General features: G+C 45.8%; 1 protein-coding gene across 6 annotated transcripts in view; it reads left to right on the top strand.

Moving 5' to 3' along the window:
- ATG2B (autophagy related 2B) overlaps positions 1-23092 on the top strand; it is a 5509925-nt gene that overhangs the window by 684382 nt on the left and 4802451 nt on the right. For all 6 annotated transcript variants that reach the window (XM_069637692.1, XM_069637689.1, XM_069637687.1 and 3 more), the window contains one exon: positions 15441-15543. In XM_069637692.1, the coding sequence (XP_069493793.1) occupies positions 15441-15543 (103 nt within the window). The remainder of the gene's footprint in view (positions 1-15440; positions 15544-23092) is intronic.

Here is a 23092-nt window from a genome sequence, read left to right as displayed (position 1 = left end):
GCGTCACCCAAAATTGAAATTAATAACCCTTGACATCTCCGACCGCTCACTTATGCCCTGCACTTAGCTTCTCCATTTTATATATCCATTTTCCCGCCCCTCTGCTCAATGATGGTAGTCTGCATTTGATATTCTCTTTGTGTGCTTCCATGAGACATATTGTGGCCTTGTCCCCCTCTCTCTCTAATAATGGCATCTGTGTGTAGTCTGTTATTTCCTCTGGTGTGCGTCGGTGTGGTGTGGTGTGATGTGTGTGTTTTCAGTCTCCTCCTCCATGTCAGAAAATTCTTTGATAAATTCAGTCCCCTACGCCCTTATGGCCCCTCCGTTGACACGCTAGGTCCTTGTTGTGTGCGGTTGCTGATCCCTCCATTCTGCGTCCCGGGAGGTCTCTAAGCCTGTTGACATATGGTGTGTGCTGGGCTGGTGGCATCATTGTTTGTAGTGTCCCTTCCCTTTGTGAGTTTTTGCCCTCCGTCCCGTTGTTTCTTCTTCTTGTGTCCTGCACTCTCATGACGACCCGCAGCCTGTGCGTGTGATATATAGTTTACTTAGCCCTTCTCCACTCTCATCACTCTGTCCTCCGCAAGATCCCTCCTCATCACTACAAAAGCCGTCTGAGAATGTCAATTTTGTGCGTGGGCATGTCTCCCACTGTTACTGTCTCCCAGTCTATAATCTGTGTACTTACCTGTCCCCTCCATGTCTCCCCCCCACTTGCGGTGTCGCTACTGCTCCACTACTGCATGCGTTGGTCTTCCTCTTAGCCTTTGATTGCTTCATTGGTCGTCTTCACTCCCTAACTCCGCTCTTGCCCTGCGAAGTTCATTCATTATCACGTCACTTACCTGTCCTAACACCCTTGCGTCTCCCCGTATGTTGTCACTTACCTGTCCTAGCACCCTTGCATCTCTGTCCTTGTCACTCCATGTCCTGCCCTCTTTTGCCAGGATATTCTCTACTATTCTCCCTTCCTCGTACTTGCGTGCGCTTTCTGATATAAGCGTCTTCTTCCATAGCGTAATTTCCTTGTTGTTCTCTTCCTGTTCTTCTTCTTTCCGCCTAATATCCTGTTGCTCCATACGTGCTATTCTTTCTGCAATCCCCCGAATGCGGTCCTCCTCCATTTTCCTTTTCTCTTCCTCCTGCTTATTTAGTCCCGTTTGCGCCTCCCTTCCTTCCTCTCCTGTTCCTTTTGCCGAGCTGTGTCTCTCCCTCACTCTCCTTTTTTATTTCTGCAATGGTGTATGATGCTTCTGCCTCTTCCTTGCTCTCCTCAGCACTGGGAGGAGCTTGTGGTGCGCTGCATCCTTCCCCCTCGCATACCTCCTCCTTCTTTACCTCCAGCATGCTTGTCATCCCCGAGGTATACCCCTGAAACATTCTACAGAGGTTGAAAACGTTTAGGTGGCCTGCTAACTTCTTCCCCTTGTAGGTGTTATGTAGGTACGCTAGCAGTGAATGTTGAGTTGTCATGTCAAAGCTGCCATTGGGCAGCCACGGTATCCTTATCCTTTCATCTGTCCCTTGAGTCCATTCAATACTGTACTTTACCATTTTATCTCTGTGCAGTAGTAGTATTGCGCAGATGTGCTGGAGTGGTGTTGTTAATGTGTGGGCCCCATAGCCGGCCCCTATCCCGTAATACACTGACATTTTAAAATTTGCAAATTTGTGTACCACCGTTACCTGGCCCCGTAATTGGGGACTTACGACTTTCCGCTGCAAGCAAAAGTAGTGTCGGCATTAGAATGCTTTCGAGCTGGTCACTACCGTTCTCCTGTTCTTCACAACGCTATCGCCCCCTTGACACCCCTCCTTTCGGAGCTAGGACCCCCTCCAACCCGTGGAGCGGGGGGTCCGCTGCGCCCTCGCGCCCAGCACGGTGTGTTCTTGAACTGCCCCACCTTGTCAGTGCGGCCGCTACTCAGCACGTCTGTGATATTCTTCTAACCCCTCCTCCTTCTTTCTTTTCCCACTGCCTGCGCAGCGTATGCCCGTCTCTCCCCCCTCCCACTGATCGCACCACTGCTTAGTGCAACCCCTTTGGTCGAGGGCATTCCGGCGTTCTATGTGCGCGGCCGCCTGTCCCCCTTCACCACGCCTTAGCCGAGTGCCGCTGCTCCAATTACGCTGAAGAAGACCGCAGTGTCCTATGCAAGCCCTATGGGTGACATCACCATCAAGTACAACATGCTATCGATACATACAGTTGCAACATAAAAATACGCGCCAATTTTGACAATGTTATTCCCCACAATCCCCACAGCTGTCTTCCCACCGCACCCAGAGTGGAGTATTCATTAATCACTTTTGTTATTATAATTGTGCTGCACCCGATGCGTCGCCTCACGTATGATACGCCCCCTCCACAGGGGAGCTTAACCAGCCAACTATCTTCCGCACTGAGAAACAATCTAGCTACCTCTTGCGGGAATACGTCATCTATTCACTGAGCTAAAACACTCAATTAATAGGAATCCTCATCTATTCATCGAACTACAACGCAGACTCATAGGAATGCCACACCCTCTGTACAGGTGCCCGTGATCTAGACCAATCAGTGTGACTCGCCAGTCAACACGTGGGAGCTCGGAACCCCACCCAGTATGCCCCATAAGACCAGAAGAGACAGCCTTCGTTCCGGTCCCTAGTACACCTTACATATCGATCGTCGTTAACTGACCAACATTTTTTAGCACACTGTAAAACCACAGCCACCCTATTCACAATTCCTCCCGCCACCTGCACAACATTATACTGCTGGTTGCGTGTGCCATACTCCCATCGGGCTCTCGCCTGCCGGTGCCGCTCGGCTGCGGGTACCCCTTCCAATCAGCTTGCCGCCTCCCCTTGTCTGGACCACCCCTGGACACTCACCAACCGCGGGCGGGAAATTTCTGAAGTCGGCTCCTGACAGCCAGTCTCCGGATTGCGCTGTCCGGTCGTCTCGCAGTTCCGTGATGGTCCTGCAGTCCTCCAAAGGGGGCAACAGCAGAGGGGGCCGCTTTGCTGGGTCACCTTGACGCAAACGGTCTCGCTGTGGTCTATCTCACCATCTCAGCAGTGCCTCCAACTTGTCGGGGTAATTTCCCATGGGTTGGCAGGGCCATCCGCAGACCTCCGGGGTTGCGTCCCAAAGGAGTATGAGGCACAAACAAGAGCAAAGAGTTACTGCTGTTTATTGCCTAAAACAGACAGGGGCAGGTAACACACAACAAAGAAGGGGCTCCTGGAGTGGTGTGCTCCAGAGCCCAAGATTACACAAATAGTAGAAACACACATGGCAAAACACATGTAAGAGGAGACAAAAGGTGTACACTCTTACCAGGTGAAAGAAAATAAACACCAGAAATCCAGCAAAGCTACTGGGGGACTCGCTAGGTGAGGGAAATTAGCCCTAGAAGGAGAATTCTCCCTAACATGGAGACATTGACGAGGCTCGACTTTTTTCTGGAGACAGTCAGTTGGAGGAGTTGCGACAGACCCTCCATGATACCAGTGGGTTGGACACTTCTCCGGAATTGGAATTCGGTAGGCCTGAGCCTGAGGCTCATGCTGAGTCTTCATAAAGGAGGTTCATGGCGAGGGTCTCTGAGTATCTGGGTTGGTCCAGTCCTCCTGAAGACTTTGTGCAGGATGATCTAATGGACATTTTAGATCAAGGTCCGTCCTCTGACCCTGTTTTGCCATTTCATCTTACCTTGCAGAACAGGGTGGCAGCAGCTTGGCAGCCCGTGGAATCTCTTCCGGCTGTTAATAAGTCTTTGACCACGAAATACTGCCCTTCTATTAGCGACCCCAGGTATTTATTTACCATCTCTCCGGATAGGGACGAGAAGCACTTCGACGGTTGGGCCCGCAAGGTATTTTCTGCTGGGAGCATGGCCTTGAAATCAGCCAACTCCACGTGTGCCTTGGCAAGGTTTTCACACACTCCGTGGAATTGTGTTTCTTTGGCGACTGAGCATATTCCCGAGGGGGAAGAAGGGGATGGGTTTCTTGCTCTCATGCAGGATGGCAAGGATGCCATGTGCAAATCCCTTCAGTCGGGTTTGGATACGGTCGACAGTGTTAGCCGATCCATGGCTGCGAGCACCGTGATACGCAGATTTGCGTGGTTGCGGAAGTCGGGGTTTGCTCCGGATGTGCAGGCCCGTCTTCTGAACATGCCCTTTGATGGCAGCAAGGCTGATGAGAGCCTTGAGAGGTTGCAGACCTCAAAAGCTGCGGCGAAATCTTTAAGTGCTGCGGTGCATCAACCTTAGCCTTTTCGTCCTAGGGGACAGCAGTGGAGGGGAGGTTCTTTTCATTACTACTCTTCCTTTGGTAGAACGAGAAGGGTAGCATGTCAAAGGGGCCAGCGAAAAAGTACCCGTGGTGGTCAGGAAAATCGTGGTGCCAAAGTCGCTCAGGCAGCTGCCTCTTTGCCTTCAGGCACTGCCGCAGCCGCTTCCAAACAGTCATCAGGCCATGTCCCATGGTTTGCCGGTTGGGGGCAGACTGTCTCAGCATCTCAAAGAGTGGCAGGCCATTACTTCAGATGCGTGGGTTCTGGATACCATAACCCACGGCTACTGCCTTTCCTTCCGTTAGCGGCCTCACGACAATCCACCGGGGAATCTCTTTGAAGCTTCAGGATCCGCTCCTTGTGCAAGAGATCTTGTCCCTGCTGGAGAAAGGTGCTATAGAACTGGTGCCTATAGAGGAGAGGAACAAGGGATGGTATTCCCCTTATTTTTTAAGCCCAAAGAAAGACGGTGTTAGGCAGAAACCTGTGCAGTTCCCTTTGGGAACACTGCAAAAGATTTAGGACTACAGGTGTTAGCAGTAAACCCACTTGGTAGCAGTCTGTACCACCCAGATTTACCTGGTAGCTGTGGCTGAGCAGTCAGACTTCCCTCAAGAAGAGTTAGGCAGTATGCAAAGTATACACAATAGGCACTCAGACACAATAGCACAAGCAAACACTGACCAGAGCTTTGGTATCAAAGTATATAATTATTTATTTAAAAACACACTGGTTGAAATCCTCCAGCACTCTTATTGTAAAACACTCTAAACACAGTTACTATTACGATATATAAAAGCCTTATTCCTTATCAGACAAGTCTTAGTTAACACCACTTATTTCCAGACAGAGGTGAGCGCTTAACTATAGATGGCACTCCAATAAGTTCATGAAGAAGGGAGGGAAAAAGACAGAAAATGTGAAGATACACCACTCTAAGATTTAGGAACACTTTTAGCAAGGCAGAAGAGAAAAAGTCACTTGTGAGCCAAAGTCCATAGGCTGGGCCCACTCTTAGAGGGAGCAGAGCACAAATGCGCCCAAGATCACACAGTTACACTAGGCTTTGAAAGTCTTGCAGAGAGTTCGAAAAGAGTTTAGAGAGGCTCAAATAAGTTTAGCCAGGGTGTCCCAGGCTAACCCAGGTTCGAAAGCCGGGGGCTAAATCTACCCCGTACAGTCGGTGGCAAGGGAAGCCAGGCGGAACACGGTACCTTAAGTGGGAAGGATCCTCCAGCGGTGGCAGTTGTTCCTGGCAGCGGGTGCAAGTCTCGGCGTCGTCCAGAGGAAGAGAAGATCTCGACTTGGAGGAAAGATGAAGGTCGTTGCACTGCCAGGGAAGAAACCAGCCGCAGAGTTTTCCGGTTAAAGGTATTACCCTTTATTTCGCGGTCGTGGTAAAACGTGGTATTCCGGTTGCGGGGGAGCTTGGCACAGGCAAGCGGCCACGAGATGCGTCTGGAAGGCGAAAAGACGGTGAAACTGGTTATCCCCACCAGTCAAAGGAAGAAGACTGTCCGGCGGGAGATCTCCTTTGTCGTTGGGAAAAGTGGTGAGACGGTTCAGCAGGCCTCCACCAGTGGTGTCGTCATAGCAGGTCGGCTCAGCTTCTCCCTCGTCGGATTCTTAGGTCCTGTGGCGACTTCTGAAGTTCCAGTCCCCAAAGCCCTGCTTTTATGCAGAAAACCCCCATTCACTCAGCCTAGCTGTCACTCAAACATGCTAAGTGGTGAGCCGGCCGGCTCACCACTTGGGCCAATCAGGACGGAGTGTGACTTGAGTTGCCTAGGCAACTGAGTCCAGGGTGCCTAAATCCCCCTCCACCCCTCCTAAGTACCCCAGACAGAGTGGCACCACTTTGGAGGGCTTCTGTGGAGAAGCCCCCCAAAAAGTGGAACAAAGGGCTCGACTTGGGTTGGAGTCACAGAAGAGAACACAAACGCCATTTTAGAGTTTTGGCAAAAAAAAAAAGCTTTTTTCCATAACTGATCTTCATACAGTTGTTTGTAAGTTCTTTAATTATTTCATGCAGTTCTTTTCTTATTTTTTTACTATTTTGATGCCTCTCAACAAGTGGTTTCCTCGGCTCTGTGCCAGTATCTCTTCTCTTCTCGTAGTTTATTATTTCGAAGGGATTGTGTCCTCCGACGTATTCCTTATCTTTGATAATACTTTTCCAGCTTGCTGGCCTCGGAAATTTTTTCTGTAGAGGACGCTGCGCGTCGACATCCGCCGAGTCGGTGTCCCTCGACGGCCACCGTATTGGCGCCGACGTCACCAAACCCATAAATAGCCACGCGCTGCGTCCGTTGTTCAGTTCCATTTTTCCGCGCTTCGTGGGGCCTCGGAACACAAAATAATGCTACAAACTGCTTCAATTGCAGATTTATTATAGTCTGAAACAGCCTGACACGTGTTCCGAGCAGTCCTTGCTCTTCATCTGAGAAGATGAAGAACGTCTCGTTCCGTGCAGCAGACCACCAGGCCCGACTCTTAAATTTAAGAGTATGCCGCAACAGCGACGCAATTGATTTTTCAGAAGCTAAAGCAATTGTTCAACAACCTTAAGCCTCAGATGAAGAGCAAGGACTCCTCGAAACACGTGTCAGGCTGTTTCAGACTATAATAAATCTGCAATTGAAGCAGTGTGTAGCATTATTTTGTGTCAGCGCAGTAAGACTGGAACCTTTCTTTTGCCTTGACATTACAATGGTTTACCTGGGCAATGTACCCACAAATCCCAGTCCACTGCAGCCCTCTGTCCACCTATCACACGGTGCAAGCGCTTTGTTCTACTTTTGGTTTTCCTTGCCCATACCTTTCTACAGTTACTCGTATAATGATTGTCCTCAAATTCTTTCTCGTTTTGGAGTACACTCTGTGTCTTTACTGAGACGAGTGAGTGGGAATGGTTTCATAATGATTTTCCTTCTCTACTCTTATTCTTAATATTATGCTTTCGTTATCTTGACAGTGATGAGGATGAGTACTCTGATAACAATCTTCTTTTATTCTTCTGGTTCTCCAGGCTACTTCCTGGTTGTCTTGACTGTGATGATTGTGAATACCCTGATAAGAATTCTCATTCACTTCTCTCCTCCCACTGGTATATTTTCATTATATGGACTGGGACGAGTATGGATGTTCATATGATTTTCATTCACTTCTCTTCTTCTCATTGATATATCCTCATTATATTGACTGGGACAAGTATGAGTGTTCATATGATTTACCGTCTCCGCCCTGGGTCTCCCAATTTACCTGTTAACTTTTTCTCTCTGGGATAACATCACTGTGTTTCCATTTAGTTTGGGTTTGCTTTTCTCTTTTGCTCGTCTGCAGCCTTTTCCTCTTTCAACCTCTCTTTCTTGGTCTCTTCCTTCCTGACAGTTTTTTGGTATCTCTGGTACCAGTTTATTATGCAGCCTCATCCACGTAGCAGTATTAGCTTGCTTTCTAGGACCTTCGGTCCACCAGTGGCTCTCTGTGGCCATGCCACCGCTTCCTGCTCTGCTTTCTCTCCAGTAGATAGGACGCTGTGCGTCCGGCACCTCGACAGCCTGATTAAAACTCACTGGCTCTCTGGAGTTTCCAGTCTCGCTCCCTTGCAGGTGTGACGTAGTCATGGGCCTTCCCCGGCTTACCTTCTTCTTTCTTGCTCTCTCGCATGACCTCTTGAAGCCCTTACTCTTCGGTATTCATCATCTTCGTCTCAGTAAAATAAAGTTCTTCCCTCAAAGGGATAGTTATAATTTCTGTTTTACAATAACACACATCGGTTCCTTCTCCATATAAGTCCTTGTGGGGCATTGTTGAAGAGGTACATTTAGGAGACTCTTTAGGGAGTCCCTCACAGGAACGTCCTTGTCCCCAAAGGGGGAGTCTCTCCCGGTGAGGTCCTGCTTGTCTCTACCCCTAAGGAGGGTATTGCAGAGTGGGTTCACCTCCCTTGCGTCACGGGGTGGGAGGGACGCCCCTTGGGTAAAAGCGATGGATATCTGCAATTCGTCAAATTAGATATGAGGATAAGCATAGTATGAACGTGCCTCCAAAGCCCATTCTGTGAGTAACGAGGGAAAATAGCATGTCATGGTCGACCTTGTTGAATGTGGCTGAGAGGTCAAGGTGACCTAATAGGCATGTGCAATCTTTATGAATAATTTGCAAGACATCATCAACCACATGGATGATGTCCGTCTCAGTACACATTTTTGGAAATAGCCGGATTGATAATACTGAAGCAGCCTGAGTTGTTAAATTCTAGCAAGTAGTTAATTTGATGAGGAAAGTGCCTTTAAGAGATGAGTTAACTGTACTGAGAAGAGCAGTCATGGCGGGACGGCTAAGTTGTTTGGGGATATTCCACGAGAAATTGTCATTGGAGTGGGCTGTTGGATGTAGGGAAACAATTGTTTTAGAAAGGTATTGAGGTAATTATCAGAGAAGTTAGTTTAGGGTTGCACAAATTGTGGAGGGGATTGTTAACAGGGGTGGTCTAATTTCCTAAATGACTCGATGTGTATCCTGATTGTGTTGATTTTGTTGATGAACAAGTCTTTGATAGCCTCACATTGTTCTTGTGATTCTGGCATCACCTGTTCCAGCATGGGATTAGTGCATTGCTAGACAGCTGCAAAGTGAGCTTTGCTTTTGTTGGGGGGTGTTGTAATGGTATTGTTCTTATAGTTGGCTCTTGCTTAAGGAAGGCTGATCCTTAAGGTCGTGAGGGCTATGCAGTTTTCTGGTTTGTGTACTTTGTGCCACTGTTTGTCTAATGACCTAATTGTGCGTTTGTTTCTGTGGGGTGCTTACCTGTACCAAGAGACAAAGAGTTTTTTTTAATGGCCTGGCTTATTTTATTTGTGGATGTCGGCCAACTCCTTTGAGGTTTGGCAAAAGGAGTCCAAAACTAAGTAAACCTTTTTAGAGTAAAGGAATTTGGAGAATATTTCTTCTTGGTGTTTACTAGGAATATTTTTAATGATTCAAAAGCGATGATTTTCAATAACTGATCTTCATATAGTTTTTAAGTTCTTTGATTAGTTCACACAGTTCTTTTCTTAGTTCTTTTCTCTTTTGATGACTCTCAACAAGTGGTTTCCTTGGCTCTGTACTGTTCTCTCTTCTCTTGTCAGAGTTTATTATTTCTTGGGGACCATAATGGTTTTTCAAAGAGTTAGTGAGAAGGGTTGCCCGAACACCCCGGTCTACCAACCCATAATGCGCCTGTATTTTAAAGTCTGCTTTTTCAGTGTTTTCCCTTTCATGGGTTGGCCGTTTTTATTAGCTGTGTGCATTTCTGATAGATTGTTAAGATCCTGTTGTTATAGAACCTTGGTTGGAAATTTCTTTTATTTTGGTACCCCTCACACTATTGTTTTTTGTGTTGGTTCTGTAACAGTGCCCTCCCTGTTCCTCTGAGTAGTATAAGCTGCCCTCGCCCTACGCTATCCCGAATTATGGAGGTGATATACCTGTCAGGCTCTCCCTGTGTCCCTGTTTCACCTTTGTGGTCGGGATCACTGATGGTTTAGTAGTAGTGTGGGGCTGAGTAGGCACTTTACTCATTACTCATCTCTGTACTTATACAATGCAGTAGTCTTTTCGCCACATCCAGACTTGATCGTTACCAATACGTAATTGGATAATTAACTAATTTTCTGTCTTCCTTTTCACAGACCGTGACACAGAGTAAGTACTGTGACAAGGACTACCTGAACTTGGAGTAAAAAAGATTACTGTTATAAAAATCAGGCCATTACCCTCTATACCTGATGTTTTACAAAAATTCTGTTAATGCAATGTTTGCATTTTGGCCCTTGAAGAGGCAATTCTGTAGATGGTTTATGATAAAATAAAAGGCTACACATGTGAAGTTAGGTTACTGTGTTTGTAGTGTGGGTTAGTGGCAGGTCAGTAAAAGTTTGTATTCGACTCATTTTCACACCTGGACATTAGCACACCCACATGTTATCACATTAGCATCCTAAAGGAACTGTTGCCCTACTGTAATTGTTGCACCAATTAATGGATTGTTTTCCGAAATGACATGTGTTTACTAGTTTAATTGTTGCCCCACTATATTTTGCACCTTAACATCCTGGATAAACTGTAACCCCACTGTGTGAATTGTTTTCGCTACTTTCACTTGCCCCATTGTATTTTTGGTCCTTTGCTCAGTGCTACAGATTAGATTTTGAAGTGGGCGTATTTTACACCCTTTTTAAAAAAAAGTTTGGAGTAAAATGATTTTTTTTAGTGAGTAAAAAATTAAGTCCCATTCCCAATGGGAGTATTTTATAAGAGTAAAAATGTGTTTAAATGTAAAACAGAAATGTTTACTGTTAAATATTGTTTGCACCTTTTTCATTATTTTTTTATTATGGTATTTATTGAGCGTGGACCTAGCTTTGAGAAGCATTGGAGCACTGTACAGAGGTATACAACAGTACATATGCATAACGGAGTGCTTTTCAGAAGTAACAGAACAGATATACAGCGGGGGTAGGATACAGAGGGGCACAAAGGAGGAGGTACAGTTGTACAGGGTGGTGTGGATGAGAGGGACAGAGGGCATCTAGCAAGTCAGGTGGTGGCGGTGGCGAAGTGAAGGCCTATGTATTGAGGACGAGGGACTCCTTGAAGTGGTGGGTCTTGAATTATTTTCTAAAATGAAGGGCAGGGGCGAGTCTGATTCTGACGCGGGGGGGTTCCATAGTCTTGGGGCGTCGGCAGAGAACCCTCATTTTCTGGTCCTTTCCTTTTTGCAGCAGCACATTTCAAGTCTGCACATGTGGTGGTGCACTTAGTTATTCATCCAAATTAAAATATAAATGTGTACCCCTTCAGATCGGGCAGTAATAATAGTAATTTTTTCATGTGGCACTACTTAAAATCTGGTCCAAACCAATCCATGAAGCTGTGTCTGTGACAGCAGGGGGACAGCAGGTTCTTATGTGTTGGTTTCCTATTTTTTGTTGGAATATATTTACTATCTATATTCTTTTGGTGTATTTACCTATTTTTAGGAGTACGTGCCTATTCTAATATCACCAACAAAAGCATACAAAGCAACAACACGGCTGAACTTTTCAAAATCTGCAGGGAACTAGCCAACCCTTCCGCAGTCTCCTCCTCCCATCTTCCTTCTGAGGCCCTCTGCAATGCCCTGGCCACACACTGTGCCACCAAAACTCAGGACATCCTGAACACCCTTATTACTCACTCTCCCAATCATTCCCACACCGCCTGGGCCCCTCACCCTCCTCCTCCTTCCTCCCTCTCCTCCTTAACCCCTGTCACATCTGAAAAAGTTACCAGAGTTGCCGCTCAATGAAGGTCTCTTCCAAACAGGTTTCCCCTTGCTCATCCAGAACAATCAAGGACAGAATTGGCTCTCTTGCAAGCGCTTATTTCTACAACCACTCTTTTGCCACTGGATCTTTCCCCTCCTCCGTCAAGCACTCCCTTGTGTGCCCCCTCCTGATAAAACCTTTAGCAGATCCTACCTGACAAGCCATCTACCGCCCTATTGCCATCTCCACTTCCTGGGGAAACTGCTGGAGAAGCTTGCCTTGCCTCAACTCAACTCGCACACTAAACTTGTTGGTGGTCTCCACGATGTTCAATTTGGATTCGGAGCATACAGTGGCACAGAAACTGCTCTTCTGAACATCCGTGAAGAACTGCTCACATCTCTGGACTCTAACTCTCCAGATGTCTTCGTCCTACTCGATCTCTCTTCTGCCTTTCACACGGTCAACCATTCCATCCTCATACAAAGACTCCATGACACTCTTGGTATCTCGGAACTGGCACTGGACTGGCTGACATTCCTAACTTATTGCTCTTCCCAAGTCGTCCTGGGCACCTTCTCTTCTCCTACTTCCTTCTCCTCCTGTGTTGTCCCCCAGGGTTGTATCCTCTACCGTTGGCTCTTTAACGTCTACCTTGTTCAGCTGGCACGCCTCATCTCCTCCTACTCCCCCAACTTCCAGTGTTATGCAGACGATGCACAACATTTTTTCAAACTTCCTGCTGACCCTCTTGCACCTTGCTTCATCCCCAGCTGTCTATCTGCCATCCAGTGCACCTCCAACGATCTCTGGCTCAATGCCAGCAAAACTGAGATCCTTTGCATTGGGACCCCTGCTCCCTCCTTCTTCCCTTCACTCTGGCCTTCCTCCATGGGCTCTCCCCCGCTCCTTCTGAAGCCAGAAACCTTGGAGTCATCTTCAACTTCTCTCTCTCCTTCCTCCCTCACACTCGGCACATTGCCAAGAAGTCACACTTTCAGCTCTTCCTGCTCAAAAGGAATTCTCAATGTTCTCACTTTCCCCAGAAGCTCAATGTTACCTGAGCCCTGATTCTCGCTAGGCTTGACTGTTGCAATCGCCTCCTCCTAAATCTACCCTCTTCCACTCTGCGACCCCACCAGCTAATCCAGAATCTCTTCTGCCCTAAAAAGTCTTCACTGGCCCCCGGTTGCTGTACAGATTAAATTCAGATCCCCCTGCATCATCCACAAGGCTGTCTGGGGTCCGGGGACCACACTATCTGCAACTCTCTCTCTTACTAAATACTCTCTCTAGAACTCTACGTTCCTCTGGCACCAACTCTTTTTGTATAAGGCCTTTCACTAAACAGAGGGTAGGAGGTAGATGGCTTTCCTCAGCTGGCTCCCTCCTATGGAACAGCCTCCCCCCTCCTTCTGCGTCTTCAGCAGGACTTTCTTAAATTCCAGAAAGCTCCTCAAGAATTTGCTCTTTACCTCCTCCTTCCCTTCTTCTCTCCTCTGCTAATCTCACAGTTGCTTTGATTGGTGTCTAGGGCCCTTATGCGTCCTCTGCCCTTGACCTCCCACACCCAATCTCCCCAGTTTCTGTCTAGCTTCAGCACTTGCCTCGGCAAACCCTCCCCCCTGGACATTGGTCGAAGGGAGCGGTGCTCCTCTATTTTTTTAAATTCCGTTTTACAGCTCCTATACTTTTATTTTAAAAAGAAACCGTTCCGGAATGGTTTAGTTTTAAAATAAAAGTGTAGGAAGACATTGCAGCTTGCACTTTCAGTGCACTTCACTGAACGTTCCCTTAAACAGCAGGTGCAAGTGTTTGGGGGTTTGTATTGTGTGTGGGAGGGAGCGTGGTGATGCGGTTTGTGGGGAGTGGGTGCAGGCCAGCAGGGAACATAGTTCCACTACTTCTTTTTGTGCACTTCGACCACTGCCCCTGGAGGCTCGCACTTTTTCCACCCAACGCGTCTCCTGGCCATGTAGCACTTAAAATACCTTGCTCTTCATCTGTGGCTCACCCACGAGGACGGACATCCATCGCCTTCCCCGACTTCCCTCTTTCTTTCTGCACTTGCACGTTCAGAATACTCACCAGGCATAGTAGTCAGTTTGTCCTTGTTCCTCCACCGCCTGCCCCCCCCCCCGCACTGTATCTAATATTTTGTGTATTTTAATGTGTTCATTCCCATGTTCCCTCCCTTTTGGTCTCTGTGGGCGCTTTGAAACAGAATGTTGTTACTGTATAAGCACCAAACAAGCGAACATAAAATAAATAAATACTGTGATCTGGTTCATCTAGCGCCTCTGCTTTCGCCTCACTGGTTGAAGACTTCTCCCTGGACTCAGTTCATTGTTCTTTGCAACTATCTCCTAGAACTTAGATTAATTCAGCATGCCCAACAGGTCTCTCCTAGAACTTGGCATGGTTCTGGATTCTTGATCTGTCTTTCCTGCATCATATACTGATTCAGAATTCTCAACCGATCCCTTCTGGACCATGGTTCTGTCTACGATTCTCAACAGGTATTGCCTGGGCCTTGGTGCTTTTCATGATTACCAACAATTGCTTCTTGGACCATGGTTCTGTACTGGATTCCTCCTTCCCATTAGGGCCCTTGTCCGGCAGCTGATGATATTGCACCCTTCTGCCACAGGTCAGTCTCTTTTCCATTTACCTTAGGGTTGCTGGAAGAGGTCCTTTGGTTTTGGCCTTCCAATCACCTCAAGTCGCGGGAGCGCTGTTGCCAGTACCCTTCTTACCCTTTCCTTCCAGGGCCACTAGGGGTGGACTGCTCTGACTTTGGTTCTTCTTTGATGCTTATTGACTTGTTCCAGCCACCAATCCCCCTCAGGATCCCTTCCTTCAGAACTCTCCCCTTGGCGCGGGAGCACATATTCCTCCTAGATTTTTTATTTTATTTTCGAATAGCAACAGTTTAATAGAACCTTTGTATTGTTTCCTCCTTTTTTAAATGTAGTTAGGATTATTACATAAATCACAATAGCAAACATATGAAAATCATTGTGTGCTATTCCAATCCCTACCTAACTGGTTGTCTAACAAACTACTATTGTGCATCATTTCGCAAAAACCTTGTACACAACATTATGCACAGTACAGCCAATTTCCTCCTGATCCTGAAACATTACACTTTTACCATCTACAGTTTACTATAAATATAAGATTAAATCAACACGAACAAATAAAACCGAATTGTACCATATTTCCACCTCTAGAACAGCCAATAATATAATTATTATTGCTCTTAACATTGCTTGTACTAACCCCCCGTTGCTGTGGCTTCTCTTGGGAAGTAGTGGCCTGCAGGTTCCTACCTCATTCCACCTCGAGGAGACGCATCAAGTAGCTGCTGGACAGCCCAGGTACTCCGGATCTCTCTCCTCCCCGCCCCCCACCATAATATGGTTGGAAATTGGTTAAACTCACACCCAGTACTTTGTAACTGCACACAGCAGCATAGCTATCCTCTCTCCCCACTAACCTATCCCGCCCCCCTCTATTGTAGATACAGCACAGTGCCTGGATACCATGCAAAATCCCATTAACATAACTTAAGTTCGGTTGTCAAAAGTTAAGCAGAATGCTGCTTGTGGCTTTCTTTATTTTGAGTGGGTAGCTATTTTTACAGTTGAATGTCTTTTGGTGACAATGCATGGATGTCTCATTATTTTTTAACCATTGTTATGAAAAGCCACCAGAAGGGTATTTGTCAGATTGGCATAGAACTGTGGTTAAGTAAGTAATTGTTGCTTTAATTTAGGAAAAGATTGGTATGAACGTTTTCTTTTTACTCATATTGCAGACTTCTAAACAAGTCATAATGTGTCTTTCTTAAGTTCTCAGAAGAGTGAAGGTCACGTTTATAGACACTGCTTTGAGGATGGAACATGTTCCAGAAAATTCTAAAATGGGCACTGCGCTGGAGATGCGAATCAGCAGGTATGTTTTTATTTTTAAAAAAATAATTCTTAAGAATTCCATCTCTTTTCTGGGAATTTACATCGCATTTTTAATTTTCCACATTTTTTCCTCCATTAAATACACCAGTTCTGCATTCATGTTCCTTACTTTAGTCTTTCAAATAGTTAATTTAGAGCCCACTGTTAGTAAATGAAGAGGTCAGACGCCAACTTTCCAAAAATGACACATCAAATATTGCAAGCAAGCATAAGAAGTGAACCAAAGCTTTTAGCTGTGTTTGAGGGAAAGGAACTCCCAACACAGAAATGTATATAAAACTGGCGTTTGTCCTCACAGTCGTCACAATACATCTATGAAATGTGAAAAGCTGCAACCAAGAAAGAAAACATTGTGCGAGGTTAGGGGAAATATTTAACATTTCAGGCAGAAGGCAGATGTGCAAATACGTACGTTTTGGAATAACAGTTTGGTCATATCTCCCATTGGAGGTGCTTGCTATGCTGAAGTGGATCTGGGAGTCTACAGTTTTAATCTAGATTAGTATTATTGTCTGAGTGTACCTGCAGTAAGAATGTATTTGTTTTGGCCATCGTTGATGTCTGTCTCTTATGAATGGGTACATTTGAGGAACTTGGATTTTGTTTATAATATATCTGCAATGTATACTATTGAATCATATCTAGGATGGATGCATCTAGTGACTTAATTACTCCTCTGCTTAAGAAACAGATTTATAGGAATAGCATATTAGATTATGAATACCTTCATTTGCACCCTTTCAAAAGTGCACAAATGGCACAGTATTTTCAAGATATTCCCACAAATACTGAATTGAGAATGCTATCTCAACAGGGTCACTATGCTGTCGGCAAAGACAAAATCACAAGATGATGGACATTAGTTTTTTGCCACTAAATATTCTCTATATTACACCATGTCGCATTCTGATCGTTATTGCAACAGGACGTCTTTGATATTCGCATACAAAAGGCATACAGCTATTGGGGATGCTTCCATTCATGAGCCAAAAGTGTCTTACATCTGTTTGAGAATAGAAAGCCACTGAATGTTTCCATGTCTTGCATGTGTCTGTTGCATTTAATAATATACATTTTTTATTTTGATTTAGTTCAATGAAGAACTTACACAAAATAATATCAATACAATCAATCAATGAGCACAATTGCAATTCATAAAGCATACAAACAATTCATGGTTCAAATTCAGATTCAAATTTCAAATTCACCCCAAAAGAAACATAGTATACATAGTAGACCAAAATATAAAACAGATTATCAGATGAATTCGATAAATTCATAAAACCCATAAATAAATCATACTCATAAAATCAACGGGATCCACCTGTAGGAACCCAGAATAGCGATGTCTACCGTCACAACTGCAAGCATACAAACAATTCAACAGTATCCCCGTGGCCATTTAGATAACTACACCTGGGGAATTAGACCCCCTCTATCAGCCAGCAACGGTTGGACTTGCCGCCATACTCGATATAAAGCCATTTGCGCAGAAATAGTGTCTGCATTTAGGCAATAATCCCAAAATGAGTCTGCTAGGATTCTCTTATAACTATGCACCAAGGGTATCCGGTGATTCCATCGAATACAATGCATCGAATGCAAAGGCCTCGAAAAAATGCATTTTTTGTAGCTAAAGGTTTTTTTAAAAAAATTAAAATGGGTTTTAAAGGGTTAAAAAAATGGGGTTAGTGTGGACCCCCCCATTAAAAAAATTAAGAAGTAAATGCATTTTTTCGATGCATTTTTTTTCGAGGCTTTTGCATTCAATGCTTTTGCATTCGATGCTATCACCATAAACCTGCACCAAACCCCCTAAATTGCACATGTACTGAGGTCCCAATTTAATGCACTCAGTGACGACAAGCCTAGCGGATTCCAGCTGGTCTAAGCCACATTTACGACAATGTCTATTCTCTGCACCAATGCCCAGCTGAGGACCCGTAACAGACCGTACCAGCAATTGGTTGGTATGTAGTTTCAACAGGACAAGTCTTATAGCTGGATCAGGGCACAAAAGCAGATAGGGTTGTGTTTTTCCATAGCGATGAACCACATGGGACACTGCTCCATAACACCTTAGTTTAGATACATGACTATCATTTCTGCACCAGACCCTCTTGTTAAAACTTCTCTCGAAAGATTTTTTCAAGTGGGTAAAGGGTGTTTTTTTACTGAATTCAGGAGTCCAACTTATCTCTGTGAAGAGTTGCTCATTTAGAGCCTTACAATTGGAACCCCTGTAGGCTTTTTTCGCTTCATAGTTCTTGTCTTATGCTGCCAGTAACTTGCAGACAGGGCCTGATCGAGATTTTAGGTAAAAGCACCTCCTAGCCCAGAGTGCCATACCACTGTTGCATTTAAGGAATTATGCCCCCTCCCTTTGTTTTCACGAGTAATCATCAGTACACCCACTCTGCAACTCATAGCAATGTATTATAAATGTGTTCTACAGAGCACCACTTGCATTTTGATACACTTATCACGGCGACCTGCCCTTGTTCGCCATAGCCATTTTGTGGAAACATAAAATCAGACATAGGCAAGCGAAGTTTGAATGATTTGGTGGCACAAACTGGAATATACACCCCTCCAGGGGACGCCTGAGGCCACCAGAGGCAACTATAGTCTAAAATCTTTTACACAATCACTTGCAGCCATGGAAATGCGTAGGCATTTTTGCCTATTACATTACAACACAGCCTTTCTTTTTTTATTTTTCAACAAATCTTGTTATTGAAGTTTTGTTAACATACATAAACAGCGCTATACATCATTCAGATCATAATGAGACGGAAGAAAAAGAAAAAAAAGCAGAAGAATCAAAATCAAACGCCAAATATAACAAAGTGAGATCAGGGGAATATGGGGGGAAGACGGTTGGGGGGGGGGATAGCTTCAGTTCGTGGAAAATCAAGATGGGGGCAGCTGCTGAATGTAGGCTCTAGGCCTAGTGATTATGGGCATAGTTGGGTCGAGATGAATGAGTGTGGCACTAATCCGCTTTATTCCAGAGTATCTTGTTCGTTGGATGGTCTGTGGATGTCCCTAGCAGGGGTTCGAGCGTCGTTTGTCGTACTTAACCAGCCAGTGGAGGGATGGTGGTTGTCTCGCAAACACCTGGAAATTGTTGTGCGTAGTCCAAATAGGGAGCCCAGGTATTGTAGAACTTGCTCCTGTTTCCCAAGCGGAAGGCGGTTATTTTTTCGCTACTGCTATGTCCCAACACTTTGTCCACTACATGGGGATTGCTGGGCCTTCGAATGTTTCCATAGTCTTGCTATCAAAAATTTTTCTGCTGTGAGTAGGTGAGAACATAGATCCCCCAGTCAGCCAGTTATCAGGAATTGGCCGTCTCCTGTACCCCCCAATAGGACTATTCCTGGGTCCCACGGGATCGATAGGCCTATTATTAGCTTGATCTGCTCTAATATCTCTTTCCAGAACAGCGTGGTTCAACACAGCCTTTCTATATTTTTGCTTTATCACTATCTATGTTTGGATCTCTTTATCAATTCTACGTCTTGGTGAAACTACAAGATACTCGATCATCCTCTACATCAGTCAAAGTAGGTGTTTAACCGTATTTATGTTTATGGTGCAGCATGTACTTGCAGCGAAATGCATGTAACAGCAATAGATTTTTGTTTTAAATGTTTTCATCTACAGAAGGCCGTGGTGCTTTCACATCTGCCTTTCCCTAAACATTCCCTGGAAAGTTGATTATTTTTTTATTTTCCATATGGGATTGATCACAGTTTATTAACTTGTAGTATGAAGTAATTGCATGTTAAGCTTACTTTTCTCAAAGTATGTGATTACCATTGTTCCATCATTTATAATTGTTCCTAATACATGTTTTATCTGTACGTTTTCTTATAAATTGGTCACCAACACTATTACATTATTTTATTCACCCAACTTGTTTCCAATTTATACTGGATGTTTTGTACTTATTTATGTGTGAACCCAAGTACACTGATGAAGAAATGGAAGCACTTACCATCCTTCCATCACCTGTAATATGTTAATTTGTGACTACGGTATGTCGACTGATCAATCTGTATTTTATTTTAAACTTTATTGTGCTTGACATAACAACAAGAGAGCGAGCATCTTACAGATGTATGCAAATGAGCGATCAACATACACTTTGCAGTAGTGGAGCATACAGAATGGTAGAGGAGCACCAAGAAGCACATCGTAAGAAGTACACATATTACTATTCCAATCGATGCGTATCCTTCAAGTAATTGCCAGGGTTGGGGAGGAGAGATTGTCAGTCATAATCAGTGTCAGCCAATATAGATGAGATATAAGAACGGAATGGAGCCCAGATATTTCTGGGTCGTGACACTAGTGGTTGCTGGACCGCCCAAGCCGCCTCTGATGTCCGAGGCCCAAGTCACGGCACAAAGCCAATGAGCATGTGTGGGGGGGTCCAGGATGGAGCCAGCACAACAGTATACAATGAACTACTAGTAGAATACAGAGCCCTGCTAGTTTCCTGGCATTGCGACCGAGTCTAGGGAGTTCATGATAGAGACATGTCAGTGGGGATGGGGTGACAGAGCAATCCAGAATATCAGACAGTGGAGCAGACCTCCACCCAGAACTGATAGAGATGTGGGCACGACCAGATCATATGTATTTATGTTGCATCGTCCGAGCCACATCAGGGGCACCTAGGGTGCGGGGGATGATACTTCGACATGTGTAGTGCAGTCTTATCGGGGTACAATGGAACCTGTGGAGTACTTTGAATTGGATCCATTTAAAGCGGGAATTGAACGATATGTCATGGATACGAGCACACATACGGCCCCAACGCTGATCGGTTATTTCGATTTCCAGTTCCTCACCCCAGGTACGTCTCAGTTGATCAAAGGGGGGAGTGGCCTTGGATTGAAGCGCGTATAGTCTGGAGACATTCCCCTTAGAGGACATAGTATTCAGGATTTCAGCTAAATAGGATTGTCTGGGGGAATTGCAGGGAAGTCTGGCTATCTTTTCGTAAGGGAGCGGCGGAGACCTGTATATTGGAGAGAATGAGAGGGTCTCCTACGCAAGGATGTTGGAAGATCTGGCCATTCAATGAAGTTACCCTGGTCAAAGATACCTCACAGTTTTGAAGCCTTTATCGGCCCAGAGGCGTACCGCAGCCAGAGGTATGCAGGGAGCCTCCGGGAAGAAGTTCCAGAGGGGAAGGTTGCCATGAAAAGGATGTGAGGCAGCTGCCAGTCTCCACAGTTTAGCTAAAGCCAGCAATGTGGAGCACACAGGGTCGAGGGGTTTGAACTTGGCACGTTGAGAGGGGAGGACTAGAGAGCGAATATCTTGGCCCCCTATAGCAAGCCGTTCGAGCCTGGTGTGTAATGTGGGGTCTGTAAGTATAAAGCAATGTGGGGCGTATTGTGCCTGGGCAACCATCCAGTACCTTTCAAAGTTAGGGGCGGCGGCGCCACCCTCGGACATGGGGGCAGTTAGCGTCTCCAATTTTGGGCAGACTGCACCAGAATGCCACACGAAAGTATTTACGTTACGGGTTAGTGATTGAAAGAATTCGTTGTGGGGCATTGAGGAACTTATAAAGGAGTTGGGGGGGGTGGTGAGTACAATCATGTTCAGAATACCGATTTTACCCACCGAAGAGATTGATAATTTAGCCCAGCCTGTACATTTCCTGGTAAGTGTAGTACGGTATTTTCCAAAGTTGGCTGTGTACAGAGGGCCGAATTGGCGAGCGACCACAACACCTAGATAAGTGATCTCAGTCGGTGACCACGTGAAGCCTAATGGGTCCTGGGGGAGGGAGGGGAGAGTAACTTCAGTGAGCAGGAACAATTTGGAGCACTTCACCTTGAGATGTGAGATCTCACCAAAATGAATGACATCGTCCAAGATCGAGGCGAGGTTGTCAGCAGTGGAGCGAATGAAGAGGAGAGCGTCGTCAGCATATAGTGAGATAATCTCGGGAGAGCCAGCCAGTCTCAGACCTCTATGCATGTGCATTTGACATATCCTGCCAGCTAGGAGTTCGATGGCTACGGCAAAGATCAGGGGAGAGACAGGACAACCCTGCCATGTACCCCTGGCAATTTGGAAGAGGGCTGAACATATGTCCTCAGTGCAGACTATGGCCACTGGATGTGAATAGTGAAGCTTGACCCAGGACTGGAAGCGGGGCCCGAAGTTGCTTTTCTCAAGGACCCGCCAGAGATAGTTCCAGGAAACATAGTCGAACGCCTTCTGCATGTCAAGGGTGGCCGCCACTGCCTGCATGGTCGGGTCAATCTGGGCGAGAATATTGAATAGTCGACGCAGATTAAGGGCGGTAGAGCGTCCCGGGATAAACACTGCCTGGTCTGGGTGTATAATGTAAGACATATACGGGGCAGGTCTCAGAGCCAGTACTTTAGCATAGATCTTGACATCACAGTTGATAAGAAAGAGGGGCTGATATGAGCCTCATTGAGTGAGCAGTTTGCCTGGTTTGAGTAGCACTGAGATTATGGCTTCTCGGAGGGAAGGGGGGAGAACACCCAACTCTCAGGATTCCTCCCACAGTGCATGCAGATGGGGGACCAGGCAGGCTTTGTACTGCTTATAAAATTCGACCGGGAAGCCATTGGAAACAGGTGCCCTTCCAGATGCCAGGGAATCAATGGCCTTGGATATTTCTTCGGGTGTAATTGGTTCATCCAGGGAGTGCATAGTTTCGGTGGAAAGGACAGAAAGTGGGAGACTGTCCAAGTATGCCTCAACATCTACCGCAGGAATACTGTCAGCATTGGAGTAGAGGGATTCATAGGATGAGCGGAATTCCACATGAATAGCTTGTGTTGAAAGGGCCAGGGTGCCATCAGCCCTTTCTATGGCCAGTATGTGGGGTGAGCCGAACTCCTGGCAGAGAAGCCTAGCTAAAATACAGCCATGGCGCTTCCCCTCCCCATACCTGCGAGCTGAGTGGGGGCCATTTAGGAATTTCCTTTCCTGTTCCGCTTGGGAGCTAAATGTATCCAGTTCTATGCGGATATCAGAGAGGGCAGTGGGTGACTGTGAGGAGGCATATTGGGACTCAAAGGAGGAGAGTCGAGATTCACTTTTTGCAATGTCACTGCGGATCAGTTTAAGGATCCCAGGCTCTTTGGAGATCGCTATGCCCCTTATGTAGGCTTTGAACGATTCCCAAAGGGTAGCCTGCGTGTGGACTGAGCCAGTGTTCAACGCAAAAAAGTTGTCTATGGCTGTCCCCAATTCTACCTTAAAGGCAATATCCAATAAAGAATGAGATTTCAATCTCCATGACCGAGGCCCTTTGTTATCTCTACCCCAATCCAGTGAGATTGCTATCAGGGAGTGGTCAGAGAATGTTCTGGGAAGAATTGCCATGTGTGTGATGGTTCTGATAAGTATATCTGAGACAAGCCACCTATCGATCCGTGAATGGGAGTACTGAGGAATAGAAGGAGTATAATTGAGAGACCGGATGCATCAGTCTCCAAGCGTCTGACACCATCACCTGAGGC

Source organism: Ambystoma mexicanum, chromosome 14 (assembly GCF_040938575.1).
Source record: "Ambystoma mexicanum isolate Mex_15411 chromosome 14, UKY_AmexF1_1, whole genome shotgun sequence".
NCBI classification, from domain to species: Eukaryota; Metazoa; Chordata; class Amphibia; order Caudata; family Ambystomatidae; genus Ambystoma; species Ambystoma mexicanum.
Note: the sequence above shows the minus strand (reverse complement) of the source record. Positions and strands in the feature narration are given on the sequence as shown.